Raw genomic sequence first — 19,503 nt, forward strand, 5'->3', positions numbered from 1 at the left:
TTTTGAGTCCCTGAGATATTGCTCCACAGAAGCAAATTGCCGTCTTAGACAAGTAATGTAATGAAGTGGATTATTTGAGACGTGATTCACTACAGCCTTTCGAAAGGCCTTGTGATGTGACTCGCAACCACTCAATACAGGTTCCATCCGGTGCAACCGAACCCCAAGTACTACGAGAATGAGGATCGAAAACTGCAAAAGCAGTTTCGACCTTGAAAACGGCACAGACACTTCCTTGGATGTTGAGCAAGCATGTGTCTGTCTGCAGCAGTGTCTTCTGAATAGCCTCTTCAAAAGACATGGCTATGTTTTGCATAGAAGCGTCATAATCATGCTTTTGATCAAGACTTCCAGTGAGTGTATCAAAATATTCCAAACTAAATAATTTATTGTTTAATTTGCAGTGTCTGGGTAACTCGGAAATGAAAATATGCCCACTGGTTTTGGCTGCACTGATTTCCTTATTTTCTAGCATAGATGTGTACAAGCCATTACCTTGTTTTAGAATATGATGAATGTTCTTTTTTTTCCATTTGAGAACGCTATGGGTGGTGTGGGTCATAATCGCCGCTATGCCATTTGTAGCACACTGCTTACCTGCATTTTCCCCGAATATGTGGCTGCTCTGGTCAAATGATCCTTGAAGACACCCAGGGTTGTCATAAGTCACATGACTTGATGTAGCAGCTCTGGCAGTTGCAAAATCACAGGGTGCCTAAAAACACAAGAGTAGTTCAATCAAAAAGGAGTGTAACCAATAGTTTATATCGAAATTAACAAGGAATTCATAAAAAAAGGCTAGGAATCAATCAGCTGTAGTTCATGGCTGTGTATAATGGGAAAACGGAATTGTACATGATATTAACATTACTTTAACTAATTTCCAAGATCTAATAAATGGCAGGAAAACTCACAAGGAACAGGGAATAACATGTTAAAAATAAGTACCTTCTGATTGCCAAGTGTTACATGAGGATCTTCAAGCTGGCCATTGTCCTCAGGCGGGCTCTGCTGAAATGACGATTCAGTGTTTTTAAAAGCATGGTGGTTCCCAGTAAGTAATTTGAAAATGTACATAGTATAGGCAAATTAGTCAGAACTGTACACTTACACCATATCAATGTTTTAAAAGAATAAACACATCAAAACAAAATGGGTCTCTTACGCTGTGGCTTTTCCCGTTGGTATACAATTTTTCCACTAGTAATTACATACCTGCTGACTGCTCGCAGTGACCTCAGGTGCTGGTTCAAATGGCTCATGGTCCTCAATGTCTGTCATCTGCAATCACAAACATTACGAATGTTAAAAAAATTTAGGTTTACCCCTACATGCCATAGAAAAGGGGACATTTGGTGTATTGTGGTGAACAGAATTAAGGACAAAGAAAACTTTTCTTTCAGTTTAAATAATTAAAATGAGCACAACAAGTTCATCAGCCAACCTTCTTGACATTTCCAATTCATAGTGTGTAGATATTACCAAGAACATGTTAAAAACAGTTAAACTATGTTGATTGTAATTATGAAGTAAAAATGTAAATGTTTCTAGATACTGATCCTGGAACAGATTGATTGCTTATTTGCAAATCATTTTTTATATTGTTGTCATTACCTTGGTTGAACATCCCAAGAAGCTGGTCTCATTGGCTGTTGGTTTATCAGCCTGGGCCATCACAACTTTTGGCCCCCAAGGTGTTGGCTCCTCTTGTTTTCTCTGTCCAGAGACAACCCGAGCAGTTGGCTGGTTCACCTTCTACAATGAGGTAAGGGAGCAAAATTATCATGAGAGATACAATTGTATGAAAATAGAAAAGTGGGCAGTTCAAAGAACTTACTGCTAATGTAGTTTATTTAAAACAGTAACAAACATAGTGTTGTGCACGCCTGTATTTTGTGGCGCAACATACAAATTTAACAACAAAACCCAAATATTAAATTATTACAAGATGCTCTCTTTTTCCCCCCATTCCTTTACCTCACAAAACTCTGTTTGAAGAAACGGCCACTCATCAACACACAGAGTCTTGTCATCCCCCTCCGGTTGAGCAAACTGCAAAGACATAGTAAGAATTATATGTACATTACAATTGAGAAACGGAAACCCAAAATTACACTTTCTTAAAGGGAACTTAGAGAAAATATGCAAATTACCTTGCTCGAATGCACAAAGACGCTGCCCTCCAGAGTGGCTGGCACAGCAGCTTCTGGAACAGGTCGAGGAGGAGGTACGCCCTCCAGAGTAGCTGGTACAGCAGCTTCTGGAACAGGTCGAGGGGGAGGTACCAGCTTCGAAGGTTTGGCAATCCTTGCTGGAGTTTGAAGTGCCTGGAAAATAATTGTAAATCATTGGCAAAACAATACCTACACAGAGAATGTTGGACTATCTCTTGTGTTAAAGGCGAAATCAGAAAATAGTTGTTCCTGTGTTTCAACCAAAAAACAAGTACATATTTCACTGAGAAATTACCAACCTCAAGGCGGGCCTTCTTTCCTTTGGAGACCACAGCCGTGGTTCCATGTGCCACCTTCCGTTTCTATCATAATGGAAGAGAACGGAAATGATAACAGTTAATGAAATATAACACTTTTATTATCAATGCAACTATCTGTACCATACAATGTAAAGCTTGTCATATAGGATTACAGGCGCTATTAATATGTATGCACTCACAAACAGTTAATATTAAAATCACACAAATTACCTTTGAGCGATTCCCCATGGGGACGTCAAGGTTGGATGGAACAATGCGATCCATCGCAGCCAACTTGTCAGTGCTAAACCGGATAGGGTTTAGCACGACAAAGCACTCCCTCAGGACCAGAGGAGGCACACAAACCTAGAAATAAAAAACAGAATTGAGCCATTGACCATTTGCCTTGTCTTATAGGAATAGCATTTAAATGAAACAACAAATGTACGCATCATGACGGTTTAATTTACTTTCAGCTATCATACCAATGTACAAACCTCATGAGGAAGGATCCGCACGGAAGACTGATCCCAGTCCTCAGGCGCATCCCAGGACTCAGGTTGGCTGCGCTATAAACACATAGGGAGGATTATGCCGCTTTTCCACCGCACATGTAGCTCGACTCGACACGACACGACTCGACACGACTCGACACGGTAGCAGCGCGGGTCCTTTTCCACCGCAAATAGTACCTCCGGGACGTGGGCGGGGTCGGCTGCGCGAAAGGGCCGTGACGTATTTTTGTATGCGACGCAAACAACACCTACGTAACCCACACATGGACAGAACCCACATAACAACAATGGAGAACATCGATGCGATGGTATTCGTGTTCGTATTATTAGCTGGCATGTTGAAGAAGTGGAATATGTTGGCTGCGGCGCTGCTATGGCTGTTACCAGCATGGTTGCCATGTCGCTCTCGTGACTTCGTCACACTCTCTGGCCAATCAGTGGCCGGCCGTCTGCCGACGTCACCTTTTAGCATCGGCTCAGCCGCTTGGAACCTAGAGCGAGGCGGTACTAGAAAAAGCAGCCACTTCAGGTACCAGATACCATGTTTTCGCGGTGGAAACGCAAAAAAGGCGAGCTGAGTCGAGTCGTGTCGAGCTGGTACCATGCAGTGGAAAAGCGGCATAAGTATTCAATAAATGTGGCCTAACTAAAACTAAAGCTCTTCAAAATTGTATAACTTTTACCTTTCCGCGACGTCCGACGACAGTTTCCTTGAAGGGGTCAAGGGGACGTGGACGTGAAACTTCTCCCTTCACAACCACGGTGGTAGCAAAGGGTCTCACAGTCGGGGGTGACTTGGGAGGAGAGACAGGCGGTGGTGTAACAGGCAGAGGTGACTGTAGCTGCCGAAAGGAGAAGTGCCACAGAAGCTTGGCGAGAAGCGGCATCCCCAGATCGTCACTCAGGTGGATCTATTATAATGAGAAGCACGGGTTATTATTGAAATAAACTGCTTTCGCCATATAAAAATGACATTACATGAATTTCTCACGGGCCAAGTTATAACACGACTTACCCCATCACGACTCCACAAGGCACGCGAGTCCAGCGGAAAGCGGTCAGCTGTGACGCAGTACTTTACATCTGCAGAAGAAAACAAATATTAAACCATACACTACATACATATTTTACACGTGGTACCAAGAGGTGGTGTTGATACACTAAAAGCTTTCCTACAAAGATATTCTATACTGACATTATCTCTTAATCATTTTTACATACCGTTCTTTGCTGCAACGCGACGAAACTCCTCTCGAAGGAATTGTTGCGGTGCCAATTCACTCGCCAGCCGGGGAGGGAAATCGAGCACAAACACCTGATCCGCACAAAAGTTTTGGATTACACACTATACAATTCTGTTAAATAGTCTGCCTTAAATACACTTTATTTTGTAACACAAAAACTACCTTAGGCCATCGACTGCGGGCAGCTCTCAGAAGTCCATCGAAGGCAACTCCAGCCGCTTCGATGCCGGGCGTCGCCGTGAGGTTGTTGCTTGGAGCCAGCAAGCAAACGATGTCGGGGGTTCTGGGGATGTCTGCGTTCAGCAACTCAGTGCGGAGCTCAGCGGCAGACGCACCAGGCGTAGACAGGAACCCAAACGAAAGGCAACCGTCTGGCATCCTCACGTAACGGTCAACCAACGCACGCAGATGCGAGTCGCCCACAAACAGCACAAACTATAAATAAGGACAAATAAAAAGTTGTCATTCCACTCCAAACATATTCCACAGCTAAATTATATATTATTTTCTGAAAGGTCTTTGACAAGTTTACCTGCTTAACTGGAGACTCAGGAGGGAGATCCAATCGATGGAACTTCCCAGTGAGGGCAGAGACAGGCCAAGGCTTGACACGGTGACGAGCTCCCGTGCCACGCACTAATAAAGAGACAAATTCAACGCAAAACTAAAATGAATAACTTATCTCGAGCTGTTGATCTAAAAGTCAAACATCACACATTCATGCAATAGAATTCTGAGGAATATAAATGAGTTGAAAACATGCATCATTGTATCTTTACGACTACATACCAGGCACGAAGCCTCTGGCCGGAGTCGTCGCCATGGGAAGAATCCTCTTCCACTTCATCTTGGCTAGAGACGAAGCGCGCGAGGCACGAGGCATCTAAAGGTGCGGCCACACCAGACGCGTATCTCGCGTACTTCGCGTATGAAATCGCCATTTTCTCCATAGGGAACCATTGGTTTAGGCGCGTATTACGCGTATTACGCGTATTTCGCGTATTAAGCAACATTTTACGCGCGTATAGCGCGTATATTTACGCGCAATACGCGCTATACGCGCGTATATCGCGTACATTTCAAAAGAGTTCAAAAAATTGAACTTTTTACGCGAAGTACGCGAGATACGCGTCTGACGAGACACGCATTGCCCAATCAGCGTTGAGCTTGACCCGACGTCACTGGCAGAGAGTAGTGAGCTTGGACAGAAGCATACGGCCGACATCTTCCTTTTTTCTGTGTGGAAATAGTAACATAGTTACGCCATTAAATGCTTTTATGGAAACATTTCTAGCGAGAAATGTGCATTTTACTTTCATAATGTTCACTCGGTGAATGTGAAGGATGTTTGGTTTGATAGTTATGACGAAGAGGGAACGCTCCGTTCACTTGCATGGACAGAGTCTCTGGTTACTAAGCAACCTCAACGTCTTGGCGGACTATTTCTCTGCTGGGAAACACACCAGACACACCATGTGAAGTTATTTAACCCGATTATTGTTATTTATATCCGAGATTATTTAATCTAACCCGATCTAAACTCTATCACCCAAACACGGCGGCGTTGGGGTTTCCTACCTCGGACTCCAGCGCAGCCACGGCCGACAACTTTCTTTATTCTGGGTGGAAATAGTAACATAGTTACGCCATTAAATGCGTTTATGGAAACATTTTTAGCGAGAAATGTGCATTTTACTTTCGTAATGTTCGCTCGGTGAATGTGAAGGATGTTTGGTTTGATAGTTATGAGGAAGAGGGAACGCTCCGTTCACTTGCATGGACATGGACTCATCTAGGCGAGTGACGTAGGCGCGTATAGCGCGTATAGCGCGTATGCGACCATTTTTGACACAAAATGGTCAAGCAACATTTTACGCGCGTATCTCGCGTAAAAAGTACGCGAGATACGCGTCTGGTGTGGCCGCACCATAATGATTTCACAATAAGAAAAATAGAATGTTTCAAAATAGGTACAAGATTTCCCTTTACAAATATACATCAAGAAAGGCTGCATGTTGAAAACCCCACCCTGTACAGAGATGTATTTATGCAAGTCAAAACCCAGCATTAGCAATATAACCAGCACCTCACCTTGAGTTGAACGGCGGACGATCTTTCAACACATGACCAACAGCACAGCATTTAAAACACATTGCATATGGTGGAGTTTAGACTGTTGGGCGGATGTGTGCGTGTAAAAAGTGAATGTAACACGACTTTTCAGCATTTAAAAACACATTGCACAGATACAATCCAAATTTAAAGCCAAATATTTGCATAGACGTGATCCCTGTAGTATCGCGACATGCTAATTTAGCCGCTACCAAAACAACTACAACGAGGCAGAACTAAGAAACCAAACCGTTTGCAAATCCGTCAAGATTTCAGCGAGATACGAGTATTAGCGTTCCAGAAAGCTACCAAAACAACGAGGCAGAACTAAGAAACCAAACCGTTTGTAAATCCGTCAAGATTTCAGCGAGATAAGAGTATTAGCGTTCCAGAAAGCTTTTCTGTGGTAAGATGGCTGGCGGCCTAGACGCCGCCGTAGTCCACAAAGCGCCCCACACAAACTATTACAGGGGGCTTTAATATTTTCTCGTAAATCCTTTGCTTGCAATTACTGCATCAAAAGCAAACCTAATACTTTAAACATAATTATCCATTTCATAAGGATATATATCTATGGTCGTGGGTCCCATGCGCGACTTACAAGATGCATACAAAATGGCGGACAAGCATAATTATCCATTTCATCAGGACTTACCTTGACAACGAACTTCTTTGGTTGAACCGCAAAGTTGAAAGACAGAACGTACTCAAATGAATCCGCTCACAATATTAATCCGTGGAAGGGAGAGGAAAAGGGTCTATCTGAACAAAGATGTCTCAAGAAGAGAAAATCCGGTCAGAGTGAGCCGTGCGCCGTTGCTGACGCGCTAGTCATTCCCTGAGTGTATCGCGAAGCACCATGGGAGTACACCACGCCCACACCTGAACCACGCCTGAACAGATAACAAAATGGCGTTTTATCAACACGGGTTTAATATTTTGTCCCAGTCCCGGGGACGCATCTCATTTTCCCCATGAAAAACGATACATTGTGAACATTAAACAACTCGTGTCGCTGTTTCAACCCTCTGCGCATCTACTCGGCGCAGACGTGATCCCCTGTAGTATCGCGACATGCTAATCTAGCCGCTACCAAAACAACTACAACGAGGCAGAACTAAGAAACCAAACCGTTTGTAAATCCGTCAAGATTTCAGCGAGATAAGAGTATTAGCGTTCCAGAAAGCTACCAAAACAACTACTCCTACACAGGAGTTTGTGACAAGGACGTTGGCAAATGATACTTTAAATCATAAAAACAAATTCAAAGAAAAAACCAAACTAACGAAACAAAATAAACAAAATAAAACAAACTAACAAAAGAAATGAATAAATAAAAATACAAAATAAAAAAAATATATAATTAAGGTTAAATTCTCCTAATTAGGTTAGTATCTTTTAGCTAATTTATCAGCAATTTCATGGCCATATATTCCATGGTGGGCTGGAATCCAACAGAACTGAATAACTAAACCAAGGCTTATAATATTTAAAAGAAGATGCTTTACCTCTGTCACCAAATCTTCACGTATTGAATTATCTGTTATAAAACTGTATTGATCTGGAAACGTCATAAATATGTAAGATTGCTCCATATAATACCATAGTAACATAGTAAACGTATGTAGGCCTAAAAAATTCAGTTCAATGTTATTGCTTAAGAAACAGATTCCTTCCAACTAACTATTTACGAAAAATGCAATCAATAATTGCATTTCGAATTCCTGTTTTCAGCTATAAAATAGGCTATATAGGGACATTTTAAAAGTATAACAAAGATGGAGGCCTATTATGTACATACTATTTTAAAATGGAAGAGGGGTTTTGCTTTATATAATTAATAAAATAACACAGACCCTAACGCTACACTGAGCAAAAAATGCAGATTACCAACCAAAACAACTTAATTATATGAAGGCCTTCAGCCAACTCCCAACTACAGAACACTCAGACTAACAGACATATTTACATTATGCCTATGTGTATTAATTTGGTTGGAGATTTCAAGTCTTACAGACATATTTATATTATGCCTATGTGTTTTAATTTGGTTGGAGATTTCAAGTCTTACAGACATATTTATATTATGCCTATGTGTTTTAATTTGGTTGGAGATTTCAAGTCTTATGATTTTACCCATTAGACTAAGTCTTACAGACATATTTATATTATGCCTATGTGTTTTAATTTGGTTGGAGATTTCAAGTCTTATGATTTTACCCATTAGACTATACTCCTACTCATTTATTAACCTAGCTTACAAAATGTGCATCCCAATCCAAATGACTATTACAAACGGATTATTAACATTTCTTTCATGGATTATTAACATTTCTTTCATTCCTATCTAGCACTGAATGACCTCCAAATCCCTGAAATCTCAGGAAACAGAGGACAATGTAAATAGTGTGTAAATAGTGTGTGTTTTAAGCGTGAATAAAAATTGAAAAACATCTCATATTGTTTATTTATTACACTTAATTTACACAAATTGCCCATGCAAAAAGGAATTATACTTATATACTTATAAGGAATTATACTTATATACTTATATCTGTGGATAAAACGGTGTTAAAACGGTGTTATAGCCTAAAACGCCTTTTCAGAACATTCCATTGGCCAAATAGGAGATATACAAAGAAAAATTGAAAAACCTCTCATATTGTTTATTTATTACACTTCATTTACACAAATTGCCCATGCAAAAAGGAAGTGTACTTATATACTTATATCTGTGGATAAAAAGGTTTTGATTGTGGGAGCTTCGGTGTGGGAGTTATAGCCTAAAACGCGTTTTCAGAACATTCCATTGGCCAAATAGGAGTATAAAATGTTGTTGTTTTTTGGCGCCGCCCCCGTTGGCGAAATTTTCCAAAGACAATTTTCCTTTGCCAAATAACTCCCTCCCACATTAATAATTCTCGGCCATATTTTCTATATAGACTCGGGTTTGCCCCTTGATGGTTTCCCTTGAGTTTGAAGAACATTCCTTTGGCCAATTAAAAGATATACAATTTCCTCGTTTATTGCGCCCCCTGAGGGTGTAATTTTCCGATTTTTTTATCGAACGCCGGTAAGGTTAACACCAACATGCGTGTAAAACTTGGACTCGATCCGATGTCTAATTTTGGATTTCTTTGGATTTTTGATATTCCACGTCTAATTTAGCTAATAAACCAATATTCAAAACGCTACCGTTTCGTCGTAAAAGGTCGCATCAAAAAAGTGTTTCATGCATTCTTTGCGTGTGCGTCTGAAGATGGCGTGTGCAAAGTTTGGTGTCGATTGGTCAAGAAATGTGGGAGGAGTAGGGAAAAAACAGTTTTGCGGTTCTCGCGATTTTGCGAAAAAAAATTGCAGACGCAAATGGGCGGGGGCTATGTCAAAAGATGCAGCAGACTCCAGTGAATATGTGGGTACAAGTGTTTGACTGTGGGAGGTTCGGTGTGGGAGTTATAGCCCCAAACGCGTTTTCCCTTGGTATAGCGCCACCTAGTGGCCGGCGTGTCTGGATTTGGTCGTCTGCTTAGAACTCAGGGACCTGGATCTAGTCATGCAATTGGCGTGTCGGCACCATTTACGGTTTGGGCTGTGGACCCACATCTAGGGGGGAATAATAATAAACACTACAAAAACAATAGGGATCCAACCTGTTGGCTTGGACCCCTAATAACTAGAACTGCAAGCAGTTATGCAGGGGTCCAAGAAGTGTGCATTTCGCCGGCACAACGCGACAAGAAATGTGCATTTCGCCGGCACAACGCGAAGCAAGTATTCAAAACGCTACCGTGAACATCATGTGGATATAAAGGTTTTGACTGTGGGAGCTTCGGTGTGGGAGTTATAGCCTAAAACGCGTTTTCAGAACATTCCATGGCCAAATAGGAGATAGACAATGTCGTCGTTTTTTGGCGCCGCCCTGTGGCGAAATTGCAATTTTCCAAAGAGAATTATCCTTTGCCAAATAACTCCCGCCCACATTAATAATTCTTGGCCATATTTTCTATATAGACTCGGGATTGCCCCTTGATAGTTTCCCTTGAGTTTGAAGAACATTCCTTTGGCCAATTAGAAGATATACAATTTCCTCGTTTATTGCGCCCCCTAATGGCGAAATATTCCGAATTCTTTATTGAACGCCATTAAGGGTAGCACCGACATGTGTCAAAAATTTGGACTTGATCCGAGGTCTAATTTTGGTATTTTATGAATTTTTGCGTTTCGACGAAAAACATAGCTAATAAACAAATATTCAAAACGCTACCGTTTCGTAATCGAAGGTCGGATCAAAAAAGTGTTAAAGTTTTTCTTTTCGTGTTTGTCTGACGATGTCGTGTGCAAAGTTTGGTGTCGATTGGTCAAGAAATGTGGGAGGAGTAGCGAAAAAACTGTTTTGCGGTTTTCGCGATTTTGCGAAAAAAAATTATAGACGCAAATGGGCGTGGCCTATGCCAAAAGATGCAGCAGACTCCAGTGAATATGTGCGTACAAGTTTTTGACTGTGGGAGGTTCGGTGTGGGAGTTATAGCCCCAAACGCGTTTTCCCTTGGTATAGCGCCACCTAGTGGCCGGCGTGTCTGGATTTTGTTATCTGAGTAGCGGTGCCGGACCTGGATCTAGTCATGCAATTGGCGTGTCGGCACCATTTACGGTTTGGGCTGTGGGCCCACTTTTAGCGCGGGAAGTATAATAACTAGAACTGCAAGCAGTTATGCAGGGGTCCACGAAGTGTGCATTTCGCCGGCACAACGCGACAAGAAATGTGCGTTTCGCCGGCACAACGCGAAGCATGTGTTCAAAACGCTACCCTGAACCTGTGGATACAAAGGATTTGACTGTGGTAGGAGTAGCAAGAAGTCAGTGTAGCGTTTTCGCGGCGAAATTTTGTAGAAGATATACAATTTCCTCGTTTATTGCGCCCCCTAATGGCGTAATTATCCGAAATTTTTATCGTACAACATTAAGGTTGGCACCAACATGTGTGTACAATTTGGACTCGTTCCGATGTGTAATTTTGGATTTCCTTGGATTTTTGATTTTCCACGTCTAATTTAGCTCATAAACCAATATTCAAAACGCTACCGTTTCGTCGTCGAAGGTCGGATCAAAAAACTGTCTCACGATTCCTTTGCGTGTGCGTCTGAAGATGTCGTGTGCAAAGTTTGGTGTCGATTGGTCAAGAAATGTGGGAGGAGTAGCGAAAAAACAGTTTTGCGGTTTTCGCGATTTTGTGAAAAAAAATTATAGACGCAAATGGGCGTGGCCTATGCCAAAAGATGCAGCAGACTCCAGTGCATCTCTGTGTACAAGTTTTTGGACTGTGGGAGGTTCGATGTGGGAGTTATAGCCCCAAACGCGTATTCCTTGGTATAGCGCCACCTAGGGACCGGCGTGTCTGGATTTTGTTATCTGAGTAGCGGTGCCGATTCTGGATCTAGTCATGCAATTGGCGCGTGTGCACCATTTACGGTTTGGGCTGTAGTTCCACTTTCACGGGGAGGTAGTATAATAATAAAAATCCTTACAAAAACAATAGGGATCCAACCTGTTGGCTTGGACCCCTAACTAGAACTGCAAGCAGTTATGCAGGGGTCCAAGAAGTGTGCATTTCGCCGGCACAACGCGACAAGAAATGTGCATTTCGCCGGCACAACGCGAAGCAAGTATTCAAAACGCTACCGTGAACAACATGTGGATATAAAGGTTTTGACTGTGGGAGGTTCGGTGTGGGAGTTATAGCCTAAAACGCGTTTTCAGAACATTCCATTGGCCAAATAGGAGATAGACAATGTCGTCGTTTTTTGGCGCCGCCCTGTGGCGAAATTTTCCAAAGACAATTTTCCTTTTTCAAATAACTCCCGCCCACATTAATATTTCTTGGCCATATTTTCTATATAGACTCGGGATTGCCCCTTGATGGTTTCCCTCGGGTTTGAAGAACATTCCTCAGGCCAATTAAAAGATATACAATTTCCTCGTTTATTGCGCCCCCTAATGGCGAAATTTTCCGAAATTTTTATCGAACGACATTAAGGTTAGCACCAACATGTTTCTAAAATGTGGACTCGATCCGATGTCTAATTTTGGATTTCTTTGGATTTTTGATATTCCACGTCTAATTTAGCTAATAAACCAATATTCAAAACGCTACCGTTTCGTCATCGAAGGTCGGATCAAAAAAGTGTTTCATGCATTCTTTGCGTGTGTGTCTGAAGATGTCGTGGGCAAAGTTTGGTGTCGATTGGTCAAGAAATGTGGGAGGAGTAGGGAGAAAATAGTTTTGCGGTTTTCGCGATTTTGCGAAAAAAAATTCCAGACGCAAATGGGCGTGGCCTATGCCAAAAGATGCAGCAGACTCCAGTGAATATGTGTGTACAAGGTTTTGAATGTGGGAGGTTCGGTGTGGGAGTTATAGCCCCAAACGCGTCTTTCCTTGGTATAGCGCCACCTAGTGGCCGGCGTGTCTGGATTTTGTTATCTGAGTAGCGGTGCCGGACCTGGATCTAGTCATGCAATTGGCGTGTCGGCACCATTTACGGTTTGGGCTGTGGACCCACTTTTAGCGCGGGAAGTATAATAACAAGCAGTTATGCAGGGGTCCAAGAAGTGTGCATTTCGCCGGCACAACGCGACAAGAAATGTGCGTTTCGCCGGCACAACGCGAAGCATGTGTTCAAAACGCTACCCTGAACCTGTGGATACAAAGGATTTGACTGTGGTAGGAGTAGCGAGAAGTCAGTGTAGCGTTTTCGCGGCTAAATTTTGTAGAAGATATACAATTTCCTCGTTTATGGCGCCCCCTAATGGCGAAATTTTCCGAAATTTTTATCGTACGGCATTTTGTCGTCTGCCTAGAACTCAGGGACCTGGATCTAGTCATGCAATTGGCGTGTCGTCACCATTTACGGTTTGGGCTGTGGGCCCACTTCTAGGGGGGAATAATAATAACTAGAACTGCAAGCAGTTATGCAGGGGTCCAAGAAGTGTGCATTTCGCCGGCACAACGCGACAAGAAATGTGCGTTTCGCCGGCACAACGCGAAGCATGTGTTCAATACGCTACCCTGAACCTGTGGATACAAAGGATTTGACTGTGGTAGGAGTAGCGAGAAGTCAGTGTAGCGTTTTCGCGGCGAAATTTTGTAGACGATACACAATTTCCTCGTTTATTGCGCCCCCTAATGGCGAATTTTTCCGAATTTTTTATCGAACGACGTTAAGGTTAACACCAACATGTGTGTAAAATTGGGATCCAACCTGTTGGCTTGGACCCCTAACTAGAACTGCAAGCAGTTATGCAGGGGTCCAAGAAGTGTGCATTTCGCCGGCACAACGCGACAAGAAATGTGCGTTTCGCCGGCACAACGCGAAGCAAGTATTCAAAACGCTACCGTGAACAACATGTGGATATAAAGGTTTTGACTGTGGGAGCTTCGGTGTGGGAGTTATAGCCTAAAACGCGTTTTCAGAACATTCCATGGCCAAATAGGAGATAGACAATGTCGTCGTTTTTTGGCGCCGCCCTTTGGCGAAATTTTCCAAAGAGAATTATCCTTTGCCAAATAACTCCCGCCCACATTAATAATTCTTGGCCATATTTTCTATATAGGCTCGGGTTTGCCCCTTGATGGTTTCCCTTGAGTTTGAAGAACATTCCTTTGGCCAATTAGAAGATATACAATTTCCTCGTTTATTGCGCCCCCTGAGGGCGTAATTTTCCGAATTTTTTATCGAACGACGATAAGGTTAACACCAACATGTGTGTAAAATTTGGACTCGATCCGATGTCTAATTTTGGATTTCTTTGGATTTTTGATATTCCACGTCTAATTTAGCTAATATACCAATATTCAAAACGCTACCGTTTCGTCGTCAAAGGTCGCATCAAAAGAGTGTTTCGTGCATTCTTTGCGTGTGCGTCTGAAGATGTCGTGTGCAAAGTTTGGTGTTGATTGGTCGAGAAATGTGGGAGGAGTAGCGAAAAAACAGTTTTGCGGTTTTCGCGATTTTGCGAAAAAAAATTCTAGACGCAAATGGGCGTGGCCTATGCCAAAAGATGCAGCAGACTCCAGTGAATATGTGTGTACAAGGTTTTGAATGTGGGAGGTTCGGTGTGGGAGTTATAGCCCCAAACGCGTCTTTCCTTGGTATAGCGCCACCTAGTGGCCGGCGTGTCTGGATTTTGTTATCTGAGTAGCGGTGCCGGACCTGGATCTAGTCATGCAATTGGCGTGTCGGCACCATTTACGGTTTGGGCTGTGGGCCCACTTTTAGCGCGGGAAGTATAATAACTAGAACTGCAAGCAGTTATGCAGGGGTCCAAGAAGTGTGCATTTCGCCGGCACAACGCGACAAGAAATGTGCATTTCGCCGGCACAACGCGAAGCAAGTATTCAAAACGCTACCGTGAACAACATGTGGATATAAAGGTTTTGACTGTGGGAGGTTCGGTGTGGGAGTTATAGCCTAAAACGCGTTTTCAGAACATTCCATTGGCCAAATAGGAGATAGACAATGTCGTCGTTTTTTGGCGCCGCCCTGTGGCGAAATTTTCCAAAGACAATTTTCCTTTTTCAAATAACTCCCGCCCACATTAATATTTCTTGGCCATATTTTCTATATAGACTCGGGATTGCCCCTTGATGGTTTCCCTCGGGTTTGAAGAACATTCCTCAGGCCAATTAAAAGATATACAATTTCCTCGTTTATTGCGCCCCCTAATGGCGAAATTTTCCGAAATTTTTATCGAACGACATTAAGGTTAGCACCAACATGTTTCTAAAATGTGGACTCGATCCGATGTCTAATTTTGGATTTCTTTGGATTTTTGATATTCCACGTCTAATTTAGCTAATAAACCAATATTCAAAACGCTACCGTTTCGTCATCGAAGGTCGGATCAAAAAAGTGTTTCATGCATTCTTTGCGTGTGTGTCTGAAGATGTCGTGGGCAAAGTTTGGTGTCGATTGGTCAAGAAATGTGGGAGGAGTAGGGAGAAAATAGTTTTGCGGTTTTCGCGATTTTGCGAAAAAAAATTCCAGACGCAAATGGGCGTGGCCTATGCCAAAAGATGCAGCAGACTCCAGTGAATATGTGTGTACAAGGTTTTGAATGTGGGAGGTTCGGTGTGGGAGTTATAGCCCCAAACGCGTCTTTCCTTGGTATAGCGCCACCTAGTGGCCGGCGTGTCTGGATTTTGTTATCTGAGTAGCGGTGCCGGACCTGGATCTAGTCATGCAATTGGCGTGTCGGCACCATTTACGGTTTGGGCTGTGGACCCACTTTTAGCGCGGGAAGTATAATAACAAGCAGTTATGCAGGGGTCCAAGAAGTGTGCATTTCGCCGGCACAACGCGACAAGAAATGTGCGTTTCGCCGGCACAACGCGAAGCATGTGTTCAAAACGCTACCCTGAACCTGTGGATACAAAGGATTTGACTGTGGTAGGAGTAGCGAGAAGTCAGTGTAGCGTTTTCGCGGCTAAATTTTGTAGAAGATATACAATTTCCTCGTTTATGGCGCCCCCTAATGGCGAAATTTTCCGAAATTTTTATCGTACGGCATTAAGGTTAGCACCAACATGTGTGTACAATTTGGACTCGTTCCGACGTCTAATTTTGGATTTCTTTGGATTTTTGATATTCCACGTCTAATTTAGCTAATAAACCAATATTCAAAACGCTACAGTTTCGTCGTCAAAGGTCGCATCAAAAAAGTGTTTCATGCATTCTTTGCGTGTGCGTCTAAAGATGTTGTGTGCAAAGTTTGGTGTCGATTGGTCAAGAAATGTGGGAGGACTAGGGAAAAAACAGTTTTGCGGTTTTCGCGATTTTGCGAAAAAAAATTCTAGACGCAAATGGGCGTGGCCTATGCCAAAAGATGCAGCAGACTCCAGTGAATATGTGTGTACAAGGTTTTGAATATGGGAGGTTCGGTGTGGGAGTTATAGCCCCAAACGCGTATTCCTTGGTATAGCGCCACCTAGTGGCCGGCGTGTCTGGATTTTGTCGTCTGCCTAGAACTCAGGGACCTGGATCTAGTCATGCAATTGGCGTGTCGTCACCATTTACGGTTTGGGCTGTGGGCCCACTTCTAGGGGGGAATAATAATAACTAGAACTGCAAGCAGTTATGCAGGGGTCCAAGAAGTGTGCATTTCGCCGGCACAACGCGACAAGAAATGTGCGTTTCGCCGGCACAACGCGAAGCATGTGTTCAATACGCTACCCTGAACCTGTGGATACAAAGGATTTGACTGTGGTAGGAGTAGCGAGAAGTCAGTGTAGCGTTTTCGCGGCGAAATTTTGTAGACGATACACAATTTCCTCGTTTATTGCGCCCCCTAATGGCGAATTTTTCCGAATTTTTTATCGAACGACGTTAAGGTTAACACCAACATGTGTGTAAAATTTGGACTCGATCCGATGTCTAATTTTGGATTTCTTTGGATTTTTGATATTCCACGTCTAATTTAGCTCATAAACCAATATTCAAAACGCTACCGTTTCGACCTCAAAGGTCGCATCAAAAAAGTGTTTCGTGCATTCTTTGCGTGTGCGTCTGAAGATGTCGTGTGCAAAGTTTGGTGTCGATTGGTCAAGAAATGTGGGAGGAGTAGGGAAAAAACTGTTTTGCGGTTTTCGCGATTTTGCGAAAAAAAATTCTAGACGCAAATGGGCGTGGCCTATGCCAAAAGATGCAGCAGACTCCAGTGAATATGTGCGTACAAGTTTTTGACTGTGGGAGGTTCGGTGTGGGAGTTATAGCCCCAAACGCGTATTCCTTGGTATAGCGCCACCTAGGGACCGGCGTGTCTGGATTTTGTCGTCTGCGTAGTCCGAAGAGATCTGGATCTAGTCATGCAATTGGCGTGTCGGCACCATTTACGGTTTGGGCTGTAGTACCACTTTTAGGGAGGTAAGAATAATAGGAATAATCCTTACAAAAACAATAGGGATCCAACCTGTTGGCTTGGACCCCTAATAACTAGAACTGCAAGCAGTTATGCAGGGGTCCAAGAAGTGTGCATTTCGCCGGCACAACGCGACAAGAAATGTGCGTTTCGCCGGCACAACGCGAAGCATGTGTTAAAAACGCTACCCTGAACCTGTGGATACAAAGGATTTGACTGTGGTAGGAGTAGCGAGAAGTCAGTGTAGCGTTTTCGCGGCAAAATTTTGTAGAAGATATACAATTTCCTCGTTTATTGCGCCCCCTAATGGCGAAATTTTCTGAAATTTTTATCGAACGACATGAAGGTTAGCACCAACATGTGTGTAAAACTTGGAGTCGATCCGATGTGTAATTTTGAATTTTTCGGGATTTTGGATATTCCACGTCTAATTTAGCTAATAAACCAATATTCAAAACGCTACCGTTTCGTCGTCAAAGGTCGCATCAAAAAAGTGTTTCCTGCATTCTTTGCGCGTGCGTCTGAAGATGTCGTGTGCAAAGTTTGGTGTTGATTGGTCAAAAAATGTGGGAGGAGTAGGGAAAAAGCATTTTTGCGGTTTTCGCGATTTTGCGAAAAAAAATTCTAGACGCAAATGGGCGTGGCCTATGCCAAAAGATGCAGCAGACTCCAGTGAATCTGTGCGTACAAGTTTTTGAATGTGGGAGATTCGGTGTGGGAGTTATAGCCCCAAACGCGTCTGTCCTTGGTATAGCGCCACCTAGTGGCCGGCGCGTCTGGATTTGGTTATCTGAGTAGCGGTGCCGGACCTGGATCTAGTCATGCAATTGGCGCGTGTGCACCATTTACGGTTTGGGCTGTAGTCCCACAAGTACGGGGGGAAGAATAACTAGAACTGCAAGCAGTTATGCAGGGGTCCAAGAAGTGTGCATTTCGTCGGCACAACGCGACAAGAAATGTGCGTTTCGCCGGCACAAAGCGAAGCATGTGTTCAAAACGCTACCCTGAACCTGTGGATACAAAGGATTTGATTGTGGTAGGAGTAGCGAGAAGTCAGTGTAGCGTTTTCACGGTGAAATTTTGTAGAAGATATACAATTTCCTCGTTTATTGCGCCCCCTAATGGCGAATTTTTCCGAAATTTTTATCGAACGACATTAAGGTTAGCACCAACATGTTTGTAAAATGTGGACTCGATCCGATGTCTAATTTTGGATTTCTTTTGATTTTTGATATTCCACGTCTAATTTAGCTAATAAACCAATATTCAAAACGCTACCGTTTCGTCGTCAAAGGTCGCATCAAAAAAGTGTTTCGTGCATTCTTTGCGTGTGCGTCTGAAGATATCGTGTGCAAAGTTTGGTGTCGATTGGTCAAGAAATGTGGGAAGAGTAGGGAAAAAACTGTTTTGCGGTTTTTGCGATTTTGCGAAAAAAAATTATGGACGCAAATGGGCGTGGCCTATGCCAAAAGATGCAGCAGACTCCAGTGAATAAGTGGGTACAAGTTTTTGACTGTGGGAGGTTCGGTGTGGGAGTTATAGCCCCAAACGCGTATTCCTTGGTATAGCGCCACCTAGTGGCCGGCATGTCTGGATTTGGTCGTCTGCCGTCATCTCACGTACCTGGATCTAGTCATGCAATTGGCTTGTGTGCACCATTTACGGTTTGGGCTGTGGTCCCACTTCTACGGGGGAATAATAACAAACACTACAAAAACACAATAGGGATCCAACCTGTTGGCTTGGACAAAAACAATAGGGATCCAACCTGTTGGCTTGGACCCCTAACAAGAAGTGTGCATTTCGCCGGCACAACGCGACAAGAAATGTGTGTTTCGCCGGCACAACACGAAGCAAGTATTCAAAACGCTACCGTGAACAACATGTGGATATAAAGGTTTTGACTGTGGGAGCTTCGGTGTGGGAGTTATAGCCTAAAATGCGTTTTCAGAACATTGGCCAAATAGGAGATAGACAATGTCGTCGTTTTTTGGCGCCGCCCTTTGGCGACATTTTCCAAAGACAATTTTCCTTTGCCAAATAACTCCCGCCCACATTAATAATTCTTGGCCATATTTTCTATATAGACTCGGGTTTGCCCCTTGATGGTTCCCTTATAGTTTGAAGAACATTCCTCTGGCCAATTAGAAGATATACAATTTCCTCGTTTATTGCGCCCCCTAATGGCGAAAAATACCGTTTTTTTTATTGAACGCCATTAAGGTTAGCACCAACATGTGTGTAGAAT

At 43.1% G+C, this 19,503-nt stretch overlaps 1 protein-coding gene and 1 long non-coding RNA gene across 2 annotated transcripts; one reads left to right on the forward strand and one right to left on the reverse strand.

Moving 5' to 3' along the window:
• Positions 1-1,596: 1,596 nt before the first annotated feature.
• LOC115555164 (dihydrolipoyllysine-residue acetyltransferase component of pyruvate dehydrogenase complex, mitochondrial-like) lies at positions 1,597-2,937 on the reverse strand. Its single transcript, XM_030371858.1, has 5 exons — positions 2,705-2,937; positions 2,474-2,536; positions 2,154-2,327; positions 1,978-2,052; positions 1,597-1,755 (listed from the first exon to the last, which is right to left on the reverse strand). The coding sequence occupies exons 1-5, from the start codon at positions 2,756-2,758 to the stop codon at positions 1,597-1,599; spliced, it is 525 nt and encodes a 174-aa protein (XP_030227718.1). The 5' UTR covers positions 2,759-2,937.
• Positions 1,630-3,906, forward strand: LOC115555165 (uncharacterized). Its single transcript, XR_003978831.1, has 5 exons — positions 1,630-1,765; positions 1,999-2,065; positions 2,173-2,296; positions 2,950-3,032; positions 3,695-3,906. It is a non-coding gene; the product is annotated as an uncharacterized LOC115555165 (long non-coding RNA).
• The last annotated feature ends 15,597 nt before the right edge of the window (positions 3,907-19,503 follow it).

This window comes from Gadus morhua, chromosome 12, assembly GCF_902167405.1.
Source record: "Gadus morhua chromosome 12, gadMor3.0, whole genome shotgun sequence".
NCBI lineage: Eukaryota > Metazoa > Chordata > Actinopteri > Gadiformes > Gadidae > Gadus > Gadus morhua.